Below are 22,877 nucleotides of genomic sequence, written 5' to 3'. Positions count from 1 at the left end.
GTATGGATAGAAGAAATACATTTCCAAAAAACATTTTCTATATGTCTAAAATTTGTGATTTATTTAACTTATTCTTAAAAATAAAAATTAATGCTTAAGGTTTAAATAAAGTTAAGGTCATGGCACACCTTTGGTGCTATGATTATTCTACAAGTATAAATACTTTTAAAGTGTAGAAGGTAAAAATTGAGTTTAAAATTTTATGTGAGAGTTTCATTCATATATATACTTAAAGTAAAATTTCTATCTTGTAAAAATAAATAAATTAAAAAAAAAAAGTTAAGAACAATAAAAGATGCTTCAATTACAAAGCTTAATTTTGGCCGTATTAAAATATTTAAATATCTTATCAATAAACCTAACAAACTGACTTTAAACTTCAACAAGTGGACACTAAATAAATCTTATCAATACTCACCAGTCATCACGTCAATATAAACACAAAATTTGGTAAGAGTAACAAAGAACCAAAGAGGAAGAGACTTGATTTATCAAAATGGCTTCCTTGACCTTGAATTCCTCCATTACCCTTATGTTCTTTTCCATACTAAGCTTCCTCAACCCCACGACGGCCGCACCCGGTGCAAACTACCTCTACCACTTCTGTGCAAACACCACTTTCGGCGCCAATAGCCTCTACAAATCAAGTCTCGTCTCTCTCCTCTCTTCACTCTCTTCCAACGCCACACACGACCTCGAATTCTACAACACCACAACTGGCCAAAACACCTCCAACCCTCTCTACGGCCTCTTCCTCTGCCGTGGCGACGTCTCGCCGGAAATCTGCCAAGGATGTGTGGCTGCAGCAACCAAAGATGTTGCCAACAAATGTTCCAGAGAAAAGGTCGCTGTGATTTGGTACGACGAGTGCATGATACGTTACTCAAACGAGTCTATTTTCTCTACTGTGGACGTAAAGCCTAGAGTGGCCTTGTTGAACACTCAGAATATTTCTAACCAGGACCAGCTTAATAGGCTAGTGAACTCCACGATGACTGAGTTGGCAGCTCAGGCCTCGGATTTTCCAATCGGTGTTAAGAAGTTTGGGACCAAAGAAGTGACTATGACTGCGTTTCAAACACTGTACAACCTTGTACAGTGTACAGCGGACTTGTCCAGCACCGATTGCAATAGGTGTCTTCAAGCAGCGATAAATCGTCTTCCAATATGTTGTGGTGGAAAGCAAGGGGGAAGAGTAATGTTTCCTAGTTGTAATGTTAGGTACGAACTGTACCTTTTTTACCAGACAGTAAATGCGACACCTACCCCACTTACACCAGCTCTTCCACCTCCAATTCCAGGTTCCTTATACTTTTCTCGTAAATTAATGAGTCTTAGAGCTTTTATTTTTAATTAAGTAATGCTAAACATAAACAAAATTTCATAATATTTTTCAAAATAATTGAGTTTGCAAGTTTCTCTTGGTTCTTATTTGAATACATAACATTAGTTTCAAATGTAAACATTTTTTTTTTTTAAATTTCTATTTGTTTATAGACTTTCTCTTCTTAATTTTTGCATTATTATAAAATCATAACTTTAACATGATAAACTATGATAAACTATGCGTAATTGTTTATATATATATATATATATATATTCATTTTCTTTTAGCCGAAATGTCTACTTACCTAATAAATTTTACAACCTTTTCTTTTATAATTGTTAAATTGACCGTTTGTAATTATGTATAACAAAAGTAGTTTTTGGTTGGTTTTATATAAAAATAATATTATTCTAACCATAATTTGTTCATTAAAAAACAAACTGTCAGGAAAAAAAAAAACAATTATGAAATTCATTATTGTGTATTTAAATCTAGTTATTGCTTATATCCTATATGTATATTTTATGTTCCGTATGATTTTGGAGTCAATGATATCTCTTTTTAGGAATGGGAAAGTTAGCTAGGGACAAAGTCAAGCTAGTGGGTTACAACTATTAGTGATGCTATGAGTGATGTAGGAAAACTTTAGGGTGGGAGCCCTATTCATAATGATATAGATATTATATACAAAATACTGAAATAGACCAGAAACTAAGCAATTTTTTTATGGAGGAATTGAACAAATTTAGTTTATTTTATTATTATTTTACTTTTCTTTTTTAAAGATCCAGATTCCTTAATGTATAATTTGTTCTATTCTAACCCCAAGTGCATAATTTATTTGGCTAATAACAATAATTTGCCAATTGTCCCCGTTTTCTGTTACTTATGGCTAGGTTGAATAGTAGGTTTTGGATTGGGCATCAAGTGTACTTGATCTAGTAGAACTATTGGAGAATTCCTTGTTTTACTGAATTATTGGAATATCCCTTAAGAAAGATAAAGACTAATTTCATGTATAAATGGATATGACAAAGTTGTAAGAGAATTTTTTTTTTTATTCTTTCCCAATAAAGATGGGGAAAAAACTTTGTTAGTATTTAAATTGTTCAGTTCCTAATTAATCAATTCATAACTTAAAAATAAGAAGGAATTGATTAACTTCCTCTTGACTATTTTAGTATTTGTACAGCATGTCAGTGAGACATGATATTATTTATGCAGGAAAAAGAAAAATCTCAACGGTAACAATAATCGCCATTATTGTTCCAATTGCTGCCTCTGTGGTGCTACTCATTCTGTCCTACTGTTTCCTAAGGATGAGAGCAAGAAAGAAGTTCGATGCTGTAAATGAAGAGAATCTTAAGAAATCCGATGATGTCCTAATTTATCATGGTATATATGCAAGTGTTCTTATCTCACTCTCATTTAAATTCGAAAGTCCACGTGATGAAATCCATTATTAAGGTGGTGTCTTCAGATGCACGTTAGGGTTTTCTTTTTTCCCTTTTAATTTTTTTAGCAAAGTTTGTTTTACAATGGTTGTTGCACTTTTTGAAGAAATAGTAACTTTAAGTCATAATTTTAGTGCAAAATGAAAGTGTATATATGGTTGTGTGCAACAACTAGTATACACTAGCATTTACCGTTAAATTTTAATACATGTGTGAGGGAGTGTTAAAATATGAAATAAATTATTGTATTTTTCTCTATTTAGTTTGTTAAACTTTTAGGATCTTTGGAAACTTATTAGAAAAACAACAAACAATAAATTGATAATATAAAAAATGTCACCTCTTGAGTGAGGGTTCCAATATTATTAAGGCCTCTCATTCACTGAATTTTCAAAATAAAAGAGTTATTATAGTCATGTTTAAGTAGGGTTGTCAAGAGTCATCATCCTTACATGATCTTTTATTTGTTCATTAAAAAAAATTACGTATCATCATATCTTCACACATTGCTCCCTATAAAGCAATCTCTTATGTTTTAATTTTTTCTTGGATGAATAGATAAAAGTGAAATAACACCTATCGATACCTTGCAATTTGATTTTCGAACAATTGAAGCTGCCACAAACAAATTCTCGGAAAACAACAAGCTTGGTAAAGGTGGATTTGGTGAAGTTTACAAGGTACAAAATCAACAGTCATTTCTTGATTTTCTTCTAATTTTCCATTTTTTAATTGCAGAAATCAAAACAGGTATATATAGCAAATTTACAGCGTACAAACTATGAATAGGTACTTAATTCTTTTCAAGTTAAGATTTTATGAAGTACATATATATATTATCAGGGTGCACTTTCTAATGGACAAGAAATAGCTGTAAAGAGGTTGTGGAAAAGCTGTGGACAAGGAGTGGAACAATTTAAGAATGAGGTTGAACTAGTAGCCAAGCTTCAACACAAAAATTTAGCAAGGTTATTGGGATTTTGCTTCCAAGGAGAAGAAAAGATACTCATATTTGAATTTGTGCCCAATAAAAGTCTCGACTATTTTATACATGGTTTGTCCATCTAAACATACATCCAATGTTCTTATGTGAATAGAATTGCGTAATAGGTCACTCTTAATTGATTTGAATTTGTTATTATCTTTTTATGATTAAAAATTTTCTTTTGCTGAACTTGTAGAACCCAAAAAACAAGGACAACTAGATTGGCCAAAGCGATACAAGATAATAGGAGGGATTGCTCGAGGAATTCAATATCTTCACAAAGATTCTCAACTTAAAATTATACATCGTGATTTGAAAGCAAGTAGCATATTGTTAGATGCAGAAATGAATCCAAAAATTTCAGATTTTGGCATGGCTAAGATTCTTGAAGTTGAGCAAACTCAAGAGAATGCAAGCAGAATTGTGGGAACTTAGTAAGTTCAAAGTCTTTTCTTCTCCATTGCATCATTAGTATTAATGAATTCATTTAAGCATCACCAACGAATGAATTAGTGAAATTTAATAAAATAAAATGTTGTCTTGATACTTTGATCTAAACAGCATAAGCCATAAAGTTTCTTATTGCCTTTTAGTGACACCGTTATGCTTGTGGTGCCGATTTGTAGTGGTTACATGTCTCCAGAATATGCCATGCACGGAGAATTCTCTGAGAAATCTGATGTGTATAGTTTCGGTATCTTAGTCCTAGAGATTATTAGTGGCAAGAAGAATAGTAGCTTTGAATCAGAAGGTGCAGAGGACCTCTTGAGTTATGTGAGTATGAACCAAATAGTGAAATTTATTTTTCATATATGTAGTACCAAATATTGTAATTTGCTTCCCGTTCTTAATGCCAATATCATGTCCTACAAGTCATGTAACGGGACATTCTAACGCTACTTAATCATAAAATGTGAAGGCTTGGATACATTGGAGGGATGGGCGGCCCCTTGAATTGCTGGACTCGACTTTGCGAGATTCAAATTCGGTAGAGGAAGTACTTAGATGCATCCAAATTAGTTTACTATGTGTTCAAAAGGATCCAACTGACAGACCCACTATGGCATCAATAATTCTCATGCTTAATGGCCACTCCGTCACCCTACCATCACCTCAGGAGCCAGCATTTTTCCTTCACAGTAATGCAGACCCGAACATGCCTGTGGAGACTGATCTATCTACTGTCAAGGAAGCATCCGTTACTGAACTCGATCCTCGATAGTCTACAAAAGCAAGGTGCAAATGGAGGAGGGAAGAATGTTCGTAGTTAGGACATTAGATTGTATAAGAAGTACAGGATACAAAGTTTTTCACAACAATTTTCACAGTGACATGTGGTGAAAAAGTTAGTGAAAAAGAATTGCGCGCTTAACATTACTATATAGATGGTATGAATTTTAGCATAATAAAGTAAGCGCAATTGCAATTGAAATTACATAAATCCGATTTTTCATCAACAAATCCCTTTGTTCCCTCTCTCTCTCTCTTTAATCCACAATTAATGATTTAATACCCTTTCTCCCCTTCTCCCCAATACCCCCTCCCCCCTAAATGGAAAGAGTGCTACTACAAGATTAAGTCCAATTGGGTATTGGAGTGAAGATTCAACTATAAGTTGGTAATTTGGTATAGGCCAAGGGTAGTTGGTAAGATATCTTTTACTTGTAATCGCTTGATTATTGATTAGTAGATTCTTAAAAGTGGTAACTTTAAAATCACCCGGTGGGGTTTTTGCCTTGGTAGTTTTCCCCATTCATAAACAAATCACCATGTCAAATTTTATTTTCGCTGCATTTAGTTTAGTTGGTGATTTTTTGTACTATCACGCCATTGCATGTAATTGAACCTAATTAATTAACTTTGGTAATTAATTAATTTGCAAGGGGTCAGTACATTTTTGCTCTATCATAACCTATATTGAACATTTACTCATGTAATTATTTATTCGGTTATCATAGATTTTATTAGGCCTGGAAGTTTAAAACTCATTGTTTCAATTTATTCATGTAATTTTTTCTTTCTTTCCTATTATTCTATATTATCTTTGTTGTAGATACGTAGAGTCTTATAGAATGGGATGGGGCTTCGCAGGGCCCCAAGGGGTGGGAATGGGACAAGAAAATTTTTCTCCCTATGCGAGGGGCCAAAGACCCCATCCTTCGGCCCGCCCTGTCCTATTGCCATTCCTAGAAAGAACCGATTGGGATGGTATTGTACCATTTAAGAGCTGAGATTAAGAGTTAATTTTTGAACTTTTTCACTTAGCTATTAGATTGGAAAAACTAAAAAGTTAAAAAAAATTAATAATAATCATCTAATCTAATTTTTAAGGGAGAAAGTTAATTTTTTAATTTCAATCCTTGTACCAAATCTTAGTCCAAAAAGAACTATATAGATTTTTATGCCGAGCAATATCATAACAAGGGGAAAAGACTCATGCATACGGCAAGGAACACAAACAAAAGCGTTATTAATTATAGGCCACACTCTGTTTTTCTTGAACCAGATTGTAGATTGCATTTTTATTTTTGTTAATGTATGGAAGCGGTGTACCAACTTTTAGTGAAACAATTTTATGTACTCATAAAGCACCTTAAAAATCTAATGAACTAATAGGGAAGTGGATCAAACCTACAATTTAGGTGTTTACGTTACACTCAAGACTAACCGCCCGAGCTCCGGACTTTCACCATTTAGGAAATCCTGTTACACCGTTTGTGTAAGACAAACACAGCCCATTGGAAATTGGCAAAAAACTCCATGCTTCGGTGACAGTCCTACTCCAGTCTACACCCATCGATGACTTCTCCGCTCAAGCAGCACAACAATTCTGACCAGAATCTTACATTTTCATTTATCATTTGTTCTTTTCCTTCTAGAAAGCATATAAAAATTAATTAAAGTTTCTTGACTCGACATGCATACCAGTATCCTGATTCCCGAGACAAACGTTTGCATCTAATCTGCACCACTACTGTCTTTTTCAAGTAGTATATCATGATTGATGATGCGTATATTTTTTTATCATTCCACTCTTTCTTTTTTCCCTACTCCACTCCGTTTGGTTTAAAATTATATTTTTGTCTCAACCTTCTTATGTTTATTATTTAATTTTAATCATTTAATAGTTACAACCATATGAATATTAAGGAATTGAAGTTGAACCAAGATTTTTCTCTTAAAAAAGGAAAAAAATAAATAAAAAAAAAAAGAAGAAAAAGAAGATACAGCCATTGAGTTATAAGGTATTTGGTGTCACCTTCTTATATTATTAACACGTATGATATTTTATCTAATATTGCTACTGTTTTTTTTTTATTGTGCTAAATTACTATTGCTACTGTTATTATTGATAGTGTTTTACATATATATGTATAATTTTTACATTTCTCCTGTGTAATATTAATTTTATATTCTATTGATTTTAATTTTTAAATCAAAATCAATCTTACCAATAAGAGATATTGAGTATGGATAGAAGAAATACATTTCCAAAAAACATTTTCTATATGTCTAAAATTTGTGATTTATTTAACTTATTCTTAAAAATAAAAATTAATGCTTAAGGTTTAAATAAAGTTAAGGTCATGGCACACCTTTGGTGCTATGATTATTCTACAAGTATAAATACTTTTAAAGTGTAGAAGGTAAAAATTGAGTTTAAATTTTTATGTGAGAGTTTCATTCATATATATACTTAAAGTAAAATTTCTATCTTGTAAAAATAAATATAAATTAAAAAAAAAAAGTTAAGAACAATAAAAGATGCTTCAATTACAAAGCTTAATTTTGGCACGTATTAAAATATTTAAATATCTTATCAATAAACCTAACAAACTGACTTTAAACTTCAACAAGTGGACACTAAATAAATCTTATCAATACTCACCAGTCATCACGTCAATATAAACACAAAATTTGGTAAGAGTAACAAAGAACCAAAGAGGAAGAGACTTGATTTATCAAAATGGCTTCCTTGACCTTGAATTCCTCCATTACCCTTATGTTCTTTTCCATACTAAGCTTCCTCAACCCCACGACGGCCGCACCCGGTGCAAACTACCTCTACCACTTCTGTGCAAACACCACTTTCGGCGCCAATAGCCTCTACAAATCAAGTCTCGTCTCTCTCCTCTCTTCACTCTCTTCCAACGCCACACACGACCTCGAATTCTACAACACCACAACTGGCCAAAACACCTCCAACCCTCTCTACGGCCTCTTCCTCTGCCGTGGCGACGTCTCGCCGGAAATCTGCCAAGGATGTGTGGCTGCAGCAACCAAAGATGTTGCCAACAAATGTTCCAGAGAAAAGGTCGCTGTGATTTGGTACGACGAGTGCATGATACGTTACTCAAACGAGTCTATTTTCTCTACTGTGGACGTAAAGCCTAGAGTGGCCTTGTTGAACACTCAGAATATTTCTAACCAGGACCAGCTTAATAGGCTAGTGAACTCCACGATGACTGAGTTGGCAGCTCAGGCCTCGGATTTTCCAATCGGTGTTAAGAAGTTTGGGACCAAAGAAGTGACTATGACTGCGTTTCAAACACTGTACAACCTTGTACAGTGTACAGCGGACTTGTCCAGCACCGATTGCAATAGGTGTCTTCAAGCAGCGATAAATCGTCTTCCAATATGTTGTGGTGGAAAGCAAGGGGGAAGAGTAATGTTTCCTAGTTGTAATGTTAGGTACGAACTGTACCTTTTTTACCAGACAGTAAATGCGACACCTACCCCACTTACACCAGCTCTTCCACCTCCAATTCCAGGTTCCTTATACTTTTCTCGTAAATTAATGAGTCTTAGAGCTTTTATTTTTAATTAAGTAATGCTAAACATAAACAAAATTTCATAATATTTTTCAAAATAATTGAGTTTGCAAGTTTCTCTTGGTTCTTATTTGAATACATAACATTAGTTTCAAATGTAAACATTTTTTTTTTAAATTTCTATTTGTTTATAGACTTTCTCTTCTTAATTTTTGCATTATTATAAAATCATAACTTTAACATGATAAACTATGCGTAATTGTTATATATATATATATATATATATATTTTATCACTAACAGTGTATAAAGATTATGGAAAAAGTTGTGTCACATAAATTATGGTATTCATTTTCTTTTAGCCGAAATGTCTACTTACCTAATAAATTTTACAACCTTTTCTTTTATAATTGTTAAATTGACCGTTTGTAATTATGTATAACAAAAGTAGTTTTTGGTTGGTTTTATATAAAAATAATATTATTCTAACCATAATTTGTTCATTAAAAAACAAACTGTCAGGAAAAAAAAAAACAATTATGAAATTCATTATTGTGTATTTAAATCTAGTTATTGCTTATATCCTATATGTATATTTTATGTTCCGTATGATTTTGGAGTAAATGATATCTCTTTTTAGGATGGGAAAGTTAGCTAGGGACAAAGTCAAGCTAGTGGGTTACAACTATTAGTGATGCTATGAGTGATGTAGGAAAACTTTAGGGTGGGAGCCCTATTCATAATGATATAGATATTATATACAAAATACTGAAATAGACCAGAAACTAAGCAATTTTTTTATGGAGGAATTGAACAAATTTAGTTTATTTATTATTATTTTACTTTTCTTTTTTAAAGATCCAGATTCCTTAATGTATAATTTGTTCTATTCTAACCCCAGTGCATAATTTATTTGGCTAATAACAATAATTTGCCAATTGTCCCCGTTTTCTGTTACTTATGGCTAGGTTGAATAGTAGGTTTTGGATTGGCCATCAAGTGTACTTGATCTAGTAGAACTATTGGAGAATTCCTTGTTTTACTGAATTATTGGAATATCCCTTAAGAAAGATAAAGACTAATTTCATGTATAAATGGATATGACAAAGTTGTAAGAGAATTTTTTTTTTATTCTTTCCCAATAAAGATGGGGAAAAAACTTTGTTAGTATTTAAATTGTTCAGTTCCTAATTAATCAATTCATAACTTAAAAATAAGAAGGAATTGATTAACTTCCTCTTGACTATTTTAGTATTTGTACAGCATGTCAGTGAGACATGATATTATTTATGCAGGAAAAAGAAAAATCTCAACGGTAACAATAATCGCCATTATTGTTCCAATTGCTGCCTCTGTGGTGCTACTCATTCTGTCCTACTGTTTCCTAAGGATGAGAGCAAGAAAGAAGTTCGATGCTGTAAATGAAGAGAATCTTAAGAAATCCGATGATGTCCTAATTTATCATGGTATATATGCAAGTGTTCTTATCTCACTCTCATTTAAATTCGAAAGTCCACGTGATGAAATCCATTATTAAGGTGGTGTCTTCAGATGCACGTATTCTCTCTGAAAGAAGTTACTGCGTCTTTGCGCCTTAGGGTTTTATAACCAAGTGCTTCTTAATCTTCATTGTTGATAAAGTGAAGAACTTTGAAGCCAATAATCTTTCTCAAGTTGATGTGTTAGTCACATACTGGGAGCCGTGCATCTTTTGGTTAGTCAGGTACTGGAATCTGTGCATCAAAAAGGGTGGCGTTCATATATTGAAGAGTTCAGAGGTTCTGAAGCGGTAGAAGGTTTCTGCTGTAAGTTTATCTACGGGGATTGTAGAGTTTAGGGAAAAGGTTTTGTACTAGATTTGAAACTTCTCTTTACTATAATGGATTGCTTTTCACGAAGGTTTCCCCTAGGTTTTTTTACTGTGAAACTAGTTTGTTTCATTGGTTTTCCTAGGTTATCATATCTTGTCTTATTTATTTTTCTCCTGCATGATTTTGACATGATATTGATATTTGTTTGTTTTAACAATTTTTATTCATAATAAATCTAATTAACAACTTGGGTTTAAAACTTGTTAAATCTAACAATCGGGGTCTAAATTTCCCAACAGATCTGGCTAATGACTTGTCTTAACTTGAAAGCGTTATAGTTTTAAATGAAATATTTTCCAAGGCTTAGTCTATATTGTTGGGGAAAATTCTATATAACTGTAAATAAATTTCAGCAAGCATAGCGGAAGCACAACCACACAAGAACACAAAGATTTACGTGGAAACTCTTTCCCCTTGAAGGAAAAAACTACGGAACAAATTTCGAATAATTTCACTATATTAAATAGATATTACAATGCTTAGGGATACAACTTGAGTAAAGAAAAACTCTCTTTTTCTTTTCATTCATTACTCTCTTCCTCACTATGTATTTTCTCTTACCCTCTCTATTTTTCTCTTCTCTTTTGCTTGCTCTCACTCACGCAGTTCTTCAAGATTGCACTAGTCCTCACACTTTGGGACTACACTCTTTCGCTCTTCTTCAAACGGACGAATGGCCTTACTTTATATTTCTTCTTCCTTTTCTTCTCTTTTCTTCCTTCAACATGTCTCACAAGTTTAACATCAAATCTTCATTTATGTGGCTTGACTTTTGTACATCGCTTCATAAATGTTGCTGGACTTTTGTACGTAATTATAAAGAAAAAGTTGAACCCAATTCTTCTCTTTCGGACAATCTACTCCAACAAACCCATTTCACTTTGCTGACTTCTTAGCACTTGTCTAACAAACTCATTTAACGAGCTAAGACAAAGTGTGGGCTAGAACATGGTGTAGCGCACCCAACAATCTTCCCCTCCAACTCACTATGGAGGAGATCTTAAATCAAACTCTTTAGTTAGAATTCATTCTGACCAAGCCAATACTAGACTCAACCTTCTTCATTATCTTCACTAACACTAAGAAAATTTCATCAAAATTAATACCTTTCATTTTCAAATAATTTATTTCACCTTGGATATCCCTAATCCAATTTCTTGGCTCCCCCTCATCAGAAGCCCAAATATTCTCAAAGCTAACTACACGATGTTCTTCAATACACCTCATTTCAAGAGGTTCAACAATCTCTAATAGAGGATATTGCTCCCCCTGCTCAAGACCTTCACGATCTTTCACTTCATCATTCTTCCTGGCATCATTATATTTTTAATCAAATATCACTTCCTCATTTAAATCACTATCAGGTAGAGAGAATTTTACTCTCTTGGCTGCAACACCATTAATATCAACTCTCAACTATGGAGTTTTCTCAAAAAACTTTGACTGCATTGAACTTCTTCTTACAAGCCCTCGCACGAGTCCTATACATACCGCAACAAGCACGTCCTCTTGCAACAATCAATAATCCTTTAGAAAGTTTCCATCTTCCATTGCTAAGATGGTTACTATAACCCGCTCGATCCATAACTAGTGTAGAAAACACATTCATCCTTAAATCTGGAACATGTCGCACATTCTTTAACATCAACGTGCAACCAACATTGTTCTTGATTCACACATCACCAATTCCCACAATTTTTGAATAACTGGAGTTACCCATTTTCACAACACCAAAGTCCCCTACTTTGTATGTGATGAACAACCCTTTTGTGGGGATAACATGGTGGGAGACGACTGAATCAACAACCCACTCAATATTATTCTTAGCAACATGCTCACACTTTTGCTCTTCAAGAGAGATCATCAAAACATCCTCACGAAACACAACTGCTGTAGTATTCTTCTCATCATCATTCTTTTCATCTTTCTCTTCAATTTGTTCTTTATTCCAATGCCAACAGTTTCTTCTTATGTGACCCTTTTTCTCACAATGGAAACATTCTCTCATCTCTTTAAACTGAGATCTACCTTTTAACTATGACCTGTCATTGGATTTGGCCTGATCATCAAGCCTTCTACTTCTATTTTTGCCTCTGTTCTCCATAACAAGAGCTTGATCTTGTACATTGCTTGTACTAGCATCTCTTCTGTGAACCTCCTCGCTTAGAATCAAACCTCAAATATCATCATATTTGAGCTTACTCTTCCCTGCAGAATTTGCTCACTGCCATTCTCATGACCTCCCAACTATTTGGCAAAGAAGCCAAAACAAGTAATGCATGGATCTCATCATCAAAATCAATCTCCACAGAAGACAATTGATTTGTGATGGTGTTAAACTCATTCAGGTACTGAGCCACAGGAGTACTTTCCACCATCTTTAGATTAAACAACTTCTTCATCAGATGCACCTTATTGTTAGCCGAAGGCTTTTCATACATGCTAGACAAAGCCTTTATCAAATCCACTATGGTCTTTTCCTTCACAACGTTGTGTGCAACTGATCTTGTCAGAGTTAATCGTATAACTCCTAGCACTTGTCTATCAAGAATACTCCATTCTTCTTCTTCCATACTACCTGGTTTCTTTCCCAAAAAAGGAAGATGTAATTTCTTCTCATACAAATAATCTTTGATCTGCATCTTCTAGTAGCCAAAGTCTGTGCCGTCAAACTTCTCGATTCCTGACGTCTTTCCTTCTTCTCTGGCCATTGCTCCCAATCAAACCTACACTCTGGTACCACTTGTTGGGAAAAATTCTATATAATTGTGAATAAATTTCAGCAAGTATAGCGAAAGCACAACCAGACAAAAACATAAAGATTTACGTGGAAATCCTTTCTCCTTGAAGGGAAAAACTACGGGACAAACTCCGAATAATTTCACTATATTAAATAGAGATTACAACGCTTAAAGATACAACTTGAGTAAAGAAAAGCTCTCTTTTTCTTTTCACTCATTGCTCTCTTCCTCACTATGTATTTTCTCTTACCCTCTCTATTTTTCTCTTCTCTTTTACTTGCTCTCACTCATGCAATTTTTCAAGATTACACCAGTCCTCACACTCTGGGACTTCACTCTTTCACTCTTCTTCAAATGGCCGAATGGCCTTACTTTATATTTCTTCTTCCTTTTCTTCTTTTCTTCCTTCAATGTGTCTCACAAGTTTAACATCACATCTTCATTTATGTGGCTTGACTTTTGTACACCCCTTCATAAATGTTGCTGGACTTTTGTACGTAATTATTAAGGCTGTCCACGGGTCGGGTCGGATTGGGTTTGGATCTGACCCGCACCCAAATTGACTAAATCGGTTGAGTGGAAAATGGACCCACAGCCAACCGAATGTTCGAGTCGAACCCGATGACATGGGTCATCAGTTAGGCCGGTCGAATCCATCGGGTGATTTCGGGTCTCAAGCTCAGCAACAGAGATCAAAACCAAAACAACAAACAAATCCAAATCCAAACCAAAAACCCCAGAACTATGAGACAAAAAAGAGATATCAAAACCCAAAGAACAAAGATATCAAAATCCAAACCAAAAACCCTCTTGACTTTTGTACACCCCTTCATAAATGTTGCTGGACTTTTGTACGTAATTATTAAGGCTGTCCACGGGTCGGGTCGGATTGGGTTTGGATCTGACCCGCACCCAAATTGACTAAATCGGTTGAGTGGAAAATGGACCCACAGCCAACCGAATGTTCGAGTCGAACCCGATGACATGGGTCATCAGTTAGGCCGGTCGAATCCATCGGGTGATTTCGGGTCTCAAGCTCAGCAACAGAGATCAAAACCAAAACAACAAACAAATCCAAATCCAAACCAAAAACCCCAGAACTATGAGACAAAAAAGAGATATCAAAACCCAAAGAACAAAGATATCAAAATCCAAACCAAAAACCCCAGATCTATAAGATTAAAACAAAAAAGTGAGAGAAGAACACACTGGCGTCACCACCACTAGCACATCCAGCACAAGATCATTACAAATTTATTTTATAAAAAAAAATTATTAAAAAAAAAAAAAACTTTACCAAACGCACCATCAAATAGCTTAGATCAGAGATTCAATTAGATCAAAGCACGGCGAGTGTAACGACAAGCTTGAGTCAGTGACAACGGCGATTGTAAGGAGGCTAGGGTTTGGGTTAGGTGTGACAATAGGGCCCAACTTGGCGGTGGCTAGGTTAGGGACTTTTGAAAGAGATCAGAGAAAGTGAGATGTCAGAGAAAGTGCAGCTAGGTTTAGGGATCATTGAGAGAGATCAGAGAGAGTGAGTCTGTGAGATATCAGAGAATGTGAGAAAGAGAATTTTTTCTGAAATTGAATGTAGAATGTAGAAGGAAAAACTATGTTTTTTCATTTGAAGAAATCTGGGCGGTCGAGTTGGTTTATATAGGTTAGATGTCAAAAGACCCGCATCCGACCCGTATTATCATTCGGATTCACCCATGGGTATTCGGGTCAAACGTGTGGGTCAGGCTGATAGGTTGATTGACAGCCTTAGTAATTATAGAGAAAAAGATGAACCCGATTCTTCTCTTTTGGACAAGATACTCCATCAAACCCATTTCACTTTGCTTACTTCTCAGTACTTGTCCAACAAGCTCATTTAATTAGCTAAGATAAAGTGTGGACTGGAACATGGTGCAGCGCACCCAACATATATATATATACACACATTGTTACTTCATGTTAGGGATTTTTTTTTTTTTTTTTTTGGGCTAGGTAAATATGCGAGGGCTCGAACCCCCGAGGTCAATGTATACAGGGACATCGGGTGCCACTAGGCTACAAGGCCCAGTTGCACTTCATATTAGGGTTTGATGTATTGTAATTGCCACTTCTAAATTTTTTTTCCCTAAAATAATGAAATTGCTGCACCTGCGTGCATGTTGTAGGCACATTGCTAAGTCAAATAAAAGTTTTGTCGTGTGTGATGGTTTCTTTTGGGCAGTTTTTCTTTTACTTTTCGTCTCTTAAATTCCTAACAAATATGTGGATAGCATTCATATGAGAGAGATAACCGTAGGACTGCCAGTTGACTCAAGCTTAGGATGATTCGGTCCTAATTGGTGCCTAGGCTGGGACATGATAATTATGAACCCAACCACTAGATGACTGAATGAAACCACGTGCTTTTCCAGACCCCACAAAACCATGACCGAATTAAATTATGAACCCAAGCACTAGCTGATTATGACCCGAAGAAAATTAAACTCCTTCAATTACAGGAAATGGGTTAGCTGTAGACTTGTACTTAGTTCAGAGTTTAAGATTGGTTATTTGCCCCATCAAACATCAGTCGTCAATGCCAGAGAAAATTGGGAAGGAGGAGTTCTAGAATTGTCTTAGTCAAAACCAAAATATCTGGAAGATATCTTGGATTTGAAAATAAATCCAACAAGACTTGCAATTGCTAGGGTCCATCCCATCCCATCTCAGGCTCCGTTCATCAATGACCTTTTGTTTATGTCCTCATATTTCGTCTCCACCTCACCTTCCCCAAATTACCTTTTTCGTTTATATATATATATATATATATAAGCGCGTGTGTGCTTGGTACATTTGTTTGGGACATTAATCATTCATTTTGAAATTTTTTTTTAATAAAGAATTAAAAAAAGACTTTAAAACAATAATTTATTTTTTTATTTTTTTCATAAAAGATTTTTTATAATAGTTTATTAATATATGCCTAAATAACATATATTAGTAAAACCTTATTTATATAATCCATAATGAGAGCAGGAGTGAAACTAGGATTTTTACTTTGGGATAAGACTAAACTATTACATTAGTTTACAATTTAAGAAAAACTTAAAGTACTACACACACAAGTCTTGCATTTTTAATTCCAAAGTGAATCAAACCTCATATATATTGCATACAAAAGTTATATTTCTACAAAATTAAACAAAAGTTCTCTAATTCACTACATGAAAATGTCATATATAGCTGGGAAACAATTATTTTCTTAGGGGGCAAGTCTATATAGAAAAATTAGTGATTCTTATATTTGCTTACTACTATTTTTTTTTTTTTTGGGGGGGGGGGGGGGGGGGGGGGTGGGGGGTGGTTTAAACATGATTCTAACCCTAAATGAGAGAAGGGATAATGAGAGATGATGAGGTGAGGTTGGAATCATAAATTCTGTCGCCACAGGAAATCACTATTTGGTTTCCCTAAGAAGAGAGAAACGTTTGCAACATATTTGAAAAATAAAAAAGGTTGAAGTTGCATGACTGACTTAATTGCGTCTACAAACCCAACAGCCCTCCCGCTAACACTAGATCTTGCGTGTAAAAAACTTGCTTTTATTGCTTGCTCTATTCTAGGCCTGGCAAACGTGCCAGATTGATATTCAAAATTCAATTTGGTTGAGTTTGAGTTAGATTCAGGGAAAAAACTGGTGGACCTCAAATAAGTCACTATTTTTATGAACCTTATCTGGATTTTGATGGTGCAGGTCAATCCAAAATGGCTTGTATTTTACTATTAAAAAATAAAACTTTTAAAAATTTTCTGACCTCTTTTTTCATCTTTCTTAATGAAAGAACAAAATCCAAAAATCAGTCAAAGATAAAATTTGAATGATACATAAATCCTTAAGTTTATTATTTGATAATTATTATAAATAAAAAAAAGTGTTTAGTATGATAATTTATTTTAATAATCTACTAGTCTATCAATTCTGCAAACGACGAAAAGATACCAACTATTTGTCCACTAAGACTAGTAGCCTCAGAGGTAAGGTATTGACTTTGGAACAGTTTATGGAGATTGGAGGGTGAGAGAACATCTTTCATACTATTATTTTTCCCATTAAAACATTGTCTAGAAGATAGGGTCTCTCTCCTATTGATTGTCAAAATCTCATTCATACTCACCAAAACAATGATCATAAATAAAATACTATTGAATATCTTGCATAGGTGCAGAGAGCAAGAGATTGATTGATTCATCAAAATGATCACTTCCTTCAGTCCCTTCTCTCTTTCCATCGTTTTCCTTTCCATACTTAGCTTCCTCAACCTGACGACTCCCGCAACTGGCGCAAACTACGTATTCCACTTCTGTGCAAACTCCACTTTCAGCGCCAATAGCCTCTACCAAACTGGTATAAACTCCCTCCTCTCTTCATTCTCCTCCAACGCCACACGCAACTTAGAATTCTACAACACCACCACAAACCGAAACACCTCCAACCCTGTCTACGGCCTCTACCTCTGCCGTGGTGATGTAACTTCTGAACTCTGCCGAGGATGCGTGGCCGAAGCAACCAAAGATCTCACCACAAGGTGCTCCAGAGAAAAGATTGCTGTGATTTGGTACGATGGATGCATGATACGTTACTCAAATGAGTCTATTTTCTCTACTGTGATCGTAAGGCCTAGAGTGGCCTTGTTGAACACGCAAAATATTACCAACCAGGACGAGTTGAATAAGCTTGTGAACACCTCGATGACCAGCTTGGCAAGTAACGCCTCTGATGTTCCAATCGGTGTTAAGAAGTTTAGGACCGACGAAGTGAATATCTCGGCTTTTCAAACGCTGTACAACCTTGTACAGTGCACACCGGACCTGTCCAGCACTGATTGCAACCTGTGTCTTCAAACAGCAATAATCCGTCTTCCAATATGCTGTGGTGGAAAACAAGGAGCAAATGTACTGCTTCCTAGTTGTAATGTTAGGTACGAATTGTACAAATTTTACAGTACACCAGAGGCGCCATCGCCATCGCCATCGCCTGGGCTTCAATCTCCACCACCTCCAGCTTCTGTAAGTGGACAAGAAGGTAAAGTGGAGCACCCAATATCCCATTTGTCTTTTTGATGAACAATATCCCATTTGTCTTCTTTTTCATTCTTAACTATATATATATATATATATTTTTTTTTTTCTAACTATATATTAAGTGATGGTATATTGGTATGTGTCAACATTCACGGCATGCTTGTTTAAGAGCTTTATGAAATTAGTACTATATTCTATAATAATATGTATTCTCTATCGGTTTGATCTTGGTGTGAATTAAAAAATTAGGCTATTCAGCCAAAAAAAAAAAAAAAAGGTAAAATGTGATAGACATATGGCCAACTGAGTTGCAATGATGACTGGTAGGCTAATAACAAAAACAACAGAACCTTTAACATAAGCAAGTGGCAATTAATAGTCATTTAATTGCTCATTAATTTCTATATGTCGACATTAGATTAAAAGGTCATCATAGGTTCTGGACCGGACAATATACGTGTTCCATATGGTAGATCAATTGTACGAAGACTGAAACACAACTAGGAAACTATTCCTGATTTCAAGAATTGAAATGTTCTGTATTAATATATACAAACTTTTATTTACCAAAATAATATAAAAATTGACGTTTTTGGATGCTGAGAAGTGTTAAGTCAATGACCTGGTTTTTATTTTATTTTATTTTTTCCTTCAAACTACATTACATTTATGTGTTTGTGTGATTATTTGTGGTTATTGGTATTTGGACCAAATAACATCTCCTCTGTTCCGTCGTGCATAACTTGATTTTACCTTTCAGAAGGTATGTGTGTGTGCCCTAGTACTTGCGGAAAAAAGAAGAAAAAAATAAATATACTGGCAATAAACTATGGCTTATCTCAAATGTTTAAGCAGATGGAAAATGGTGAAATTATTTAACGGTTCGAACTCATGACAGTACCTCTAATACTATGATAAACTACCATATACCTTAAAAATTTAAGTTGATAGGAAATAGTAAATTTAGTCTCTTAGCATGTCACTAGCCCATTTGGTAACGCGCAATGGATTTTGGCAATAACAAGGTAATCATATGATGGTATTTGTGCAGGAAAAAGCAAACTGTCAACAGCAACGGTAGTCGCCATAGTTGCTCCAATTTTATTGCCGTGGTTCTATTCATTGTGGGCTGCTGTTTCCTAACAAGGAGAGGAAAGAAGAACAACAATGTTGCAGAAGAAGCAGATGGTAAAGAATAAGTAATTTGGATATATACAAGAGCCTTGTATGTCCTCTTGTCTGAACACAATGCTCTTTGTAGTGTAATATCTTACTTTAATTGTTTGATTTGTAGCTGCAAATGATATCACAACTGCAGAGTCCTTACAATTTGATTTTGTTACAATCGAAAGTGCCACAAACAAATTCTCAGAGGATAACAAGCTTGGTGAAGGTGGATTTGGTCAGGTTTACAAGGTATAAAATTAGAATAGCCAATTTATTATATTTTATTTCCGGACAACACTAGTTAGGGATAATAACAAATTAAACACATAGAAATATGAATAATTTTAAGATCGAAAGCTCTTGATGTTGGAATATATAAATTATACGAAGTAAAATTGTTTTAAATATTGGTTAATATATATTTTTAGGGAACATTTCCTAATAGACAAGAGATAGCTGTGAAGAGGCTATCAAAAAGCTCTGGGCAGGGTGCAGAACAATTTAAGAATGAGGTTGTAGTGGTAGCCCAACTCCAACACAGAAATTTAGCAAGGCTATTGGGATTTTGCTTGGAAAGAGAAGAAAAGATACTCGTTTATGAATTTGTGCCCAACAAGAGTCTTGACTATATTCTATACGGTATTCCCACTTAACATTTTTCTAGTAGTGATATGTCATTATGATAACTAAATAGTCATTTCTAATCAAGATTCATTCTTATAATTTTTTGTTGCTAACATGAAGTAATTGTTGAACTTTTAGACCCTAAGAAAAAAGGACTACTTGATTGGTCAAGACGTTACAAGATAATTGACGGGATTGCTCGAGGAATTCAATATCTTCACCAAGATTCTCGACTTCGAATTATACATCGTGATCTCAAAGCTAGCAATATATTATTAGATGCAGATATGAACCCAAAAATTTCAGATTTTGGCATGGCAAGGATATTTGGAGTTGATCAAACTCAAGGAAACACAAGTAGAATTGTGGGAACATAGTAAGTTCTGAATTTTTTCTGCTTTACTTACCAAAACTGATGAATGAATTCAAGTTCATCCCATATTATATATCACTGAAATCAAACACATAGGTAGCAAATATATGCTTTTAGCAATGTGATTAGAAATGCTAGTTATATGACATCTTTTTTAAAACCAGTCAAGAGTCAGCTTTGGCCTATGAACTCAAATAATTAGAATTATGAGAATTTGGTTAGAGACTCCTTACTAACATTGTTATGTTCTTGGTGATGGCTTGTAGTGGCTATATGTCTCCAGAGTACGCAATGCATGGAGAATTCTCTGTGAAGTCGGATGTGTATAGCTTTGGTGTCTTGGTTCTAGAGATTATCAGTGGTAAGAAGAACAGTGATTTCTATGAATCAGAAGTTGCTGAGGACCTCTTAAGTTATGTAAGTTTGAAATAGATATTGTTTTTTTTTCCTGGTTTAATGTCTATATCTTCTACTCCAAGTGCATAGAAGAGAACTTTGTGACATTCTGAACACTAGATGTTAAATTGATGCAGGCTTGGATACATTGGAGGGATGGTAGGCCCTTGGAATTGTTGGATCCAATTTTGGGAGATTCCTTTTCGAGAGATGAGGTCATGAGATGCATCCATATGGGTTTATTATGTGTTCAGGAAGATCCAGCCGAAAGACCCACCGTGGAGACGATAGTTCTCACACTTAACAGCGGTTCTGTTACGTTGCCATCACCTCAACAGCCAGCATTTTTTCTTAAAACAGACACATACATGCCAAGAAAGGGCCTGGAGTCTGATCAATCTACAAGCAAGTCAATGCCATTGTCTGTTAATGAAGCATCCATTACTGAACTACATCCTCGATAATTATAGTTCCTGCTTTATTAGTCTTTGTTTTACGAAGTGAGAAAACTATAAATTACAATTGCATGTTACATTTGCTTTTGAAATCGAAACTCAAATATGTTAAAAGAGTTCCCAGTCGTGCAATTTGAAGATTAGTCCTAGCCATTTCTATGTTTTGTGTATATTATTATATTTAAGCTCTGAACATGAATAAATGAGGTTGGCGGTGGGCCTCCATGACTTAAGATTCTTTTTTTGGGTTCTCATCTATCTATAGTAATAAATTAAAGTAGAAGTTCAAATTAACAAAATTCATTGTATCTCAATTAAAAAAAAAAAAATTACTTCAAAAACTATGTAAATAGTTCAATAGACTACCTTTGTTTTTCACTTTATTAAAACTAGTCACAGACACAAGTGATACGCCGGAATATATATTATTCTTTAAAAATTATTAAAAATTGAACTATTTTTAAAAGTATTATCTATTTCCGTTCTATTATTTTGGGGGTTTTGTTTTTTTAATAACTAAATCATGAAATCAATGAAGAATCAAAAACCAAAAACAATGTCTATACATATCTATACTATATATAATAATGGAAGTATTGAAAAAAAAAAAACTCTTTTTTCCCTTAAAATTCCTTAGAAATATCTCTGACCACTTAAGAAACTTTCATTGTTGAACTCTCATGTATCTAGGTCAATGATCCTAAATCTTGCAAGAACCAAATTCCACATTTAGCATTATCAAATTTAGATGAAAATTAAACCACCAATCATGTTTTGAGATTTTCTATTTCCTCGTGACCAAACTTTTGAGGTAAATTTTTTATTGTCTATTGGACTGCAAGATCAAATTACTATGTATTACACATAATAAGAAAAAGTGTGCTAAACATAATATTTGTCGAAACTAAACAGAAATTGAGAAAGATCCCACAACAAAAAAGAACCATTGAGTTAAAAAAATATGAAAGCAATAATTGGAGTGTAATTACAACATATACTCTATTTTTGTTTCAAAACTAATAGAGGTAAATACATTAAAATTTGGTTTTTTAAATTTTTATTTTATTTTATATATATATATATATATATACATAGAGTTAAACAAATTTCAAATGTAAGAAAACTAAAATGTCAAAGATAAACAAATTGAATGGGTAAAAAATAAAAATTGTACAACATGAATATAAAGTAATAAGTAGTTGTAGAGATTTCTAATTGATGAAAACCCTTCTAATAACTGACAAACCAATCCTAGCCACTCATAGCCCCAAAGTGATCACATTGTTGGCAACCCACAAAAAAGCATATCATCCACAAACTTTAGAAATCCAATGGAAAAACCGAAGTTGGGGGAAAAGAAAAAATAAGAAGGGAAAGAACACACCTCAAAGGGACTTTTCAAATCTAATGCCACTTTAACAACTTTTGCGAAAGTGGAGGTAGAGAAAGCAACTGGAAATTTATAGTGCTAAAAATAACATACTTAATCATAGGAGTGACAATTGAAAGGTTTGAACTTTAAAAGAGTAAAACAGTTTTGAAGGGGAAAATGAAGAGTTGAGAATTGGAAGAAGGCAAAATTAATGGTGAGTTGGATTTAATGAATTAAAGAATGTGTAAGGTTATTCATAGTGAGTTGGATTTAATGAATT

The 22,877-nt window shown here is 34.2% G+C and overlaps 2 protein-coding genes across 3 annotated transcripts; both read left to right on the top strand.

The window, feature by feature from the left end:
• Positions 1-415: 415 nt before the first annotated feature.
• LOC111996546 (cysteine-rich receptor-like protein kinase 10) lies at positions 416-5,227 on the top strand. Of its 2 annotated transcripts, none has more exons than XM_065764629.1 (7): positions 416-1,301; positions 2,552-2,722; positions 3,397-3,461; positions 3,625-3,835; positions 3,963-4,200; positions 4,393-4,540; positions 4,686-5,227. In XM_065764629.1, exons 1-7 carry the CDS (start codon positions 497-499, stop codon positions 4,986-4,988), a joined length of 1,941 nt encoding a protein of 646 aa, XP_065620701.1. In that variant the 5' UTR covers positions 416-496; the 3' UTR covers positions 4,989-5,227. The 2 variants fall into 2 exon arrangements, with proteins under 2 accessions (XP_065620701.1, XP_023884295.2); XM_024028527.2 differs by having other exon boundaries at positions 418-1,301; positions 3,340-3,461.
• A 2,441-nt stretch (positions 5,228-7,668) lies between these two features.
• Positions 7,669-21,463, top strand: LOC111996545 (cysteine-rich receptor-like protein kinase 10). The gene is made up of 7 exons (XM_065764628.1): positions 7,669-8,538; positions 9,833-10,003; positions 19,505-19,626; positions 19,806-20,016; positions 20,140-20,377; positions 20,641-20,791; positions 20,908-21,463. Exons 1-7 carry the CDS (start codon positions 7,734-7,736, stop codon positions 21,232-21,234), a joined length of 2,025 nt encoding a protein of 674 aa, XP_065620700.1. The 5' UTR covers positions 7,669-7,733; the 3' UTR covers positions 21,235-21,463.
• The last annotated feature ends 1,414 nt before the right edge of the window (positions 21,464-22,877 follow it).

This window comes from Quercus suber, unplaced genomic scaffold (assembly GCF_002906115.3).
Source record: "Quercus suber isolate HL8 unplaced genomic scaffold, Cork oak 2.0 scaffold_573, whole genome shotgun sequence".
Taxonomy (NCBI): Eukaryota; Viridiplantae; Streptophyta; class Magnoliopsida; order Fagales; family Fagaceae; genus Quercus; species Quercus suber.
Note: the sequence above shows the minus strand (reverse complement) of the source record. Positions and strands in the feature narration are given on the sequence as shown.

Excerpts from the sequence above, each read along its gene's own strand:
- LOC111996546 (XM_024028527.2), top strand. The coding sequence starts at position 497 with ATGGCTTCCTTGACCTTGAATTCCTCCATTACCCTTATGTTCTTTTCC. Across the intron at positions 4,201-4,392 it reads AGCAGAATTGTGGGAACTTA|TGGTTACATGTCTCCAGAAT; the intron begins GTAAGTTCAAAG and ends GCCGATTTGTAG. Across the intron at positions 4,541-4,685 it reads CAGAGGACCTCTTGAGTTAT|GCTTGGATACATTGGAGGGA; the intron begins GTGAGTATGAAC and ends TAAAATGTGAAG.
- LOC111996545 (XM_065764628.1), top strand. The coding sequence starts at position 7,734 with ATGGCTTCCTTGACCTTGAATTCCTCCATTACCCTTATGTTCTTTTCC. Across the intron at positions 8,539-9,832 it reads TCTTCCACCTCCAATTCCAG|GAAAAAGAAAAATCTCAACG; the intron begins GTTCCTTATACT and ends TTATTTATGCAG. Across the intron at positions 20,378-20,640 it reads AGTAGAATTGTGGGAACATA|TGGCTATATGTCTCCAGAGT; the intron begins GTAAGTTCTGAA and ends GATGGCTTGTAG.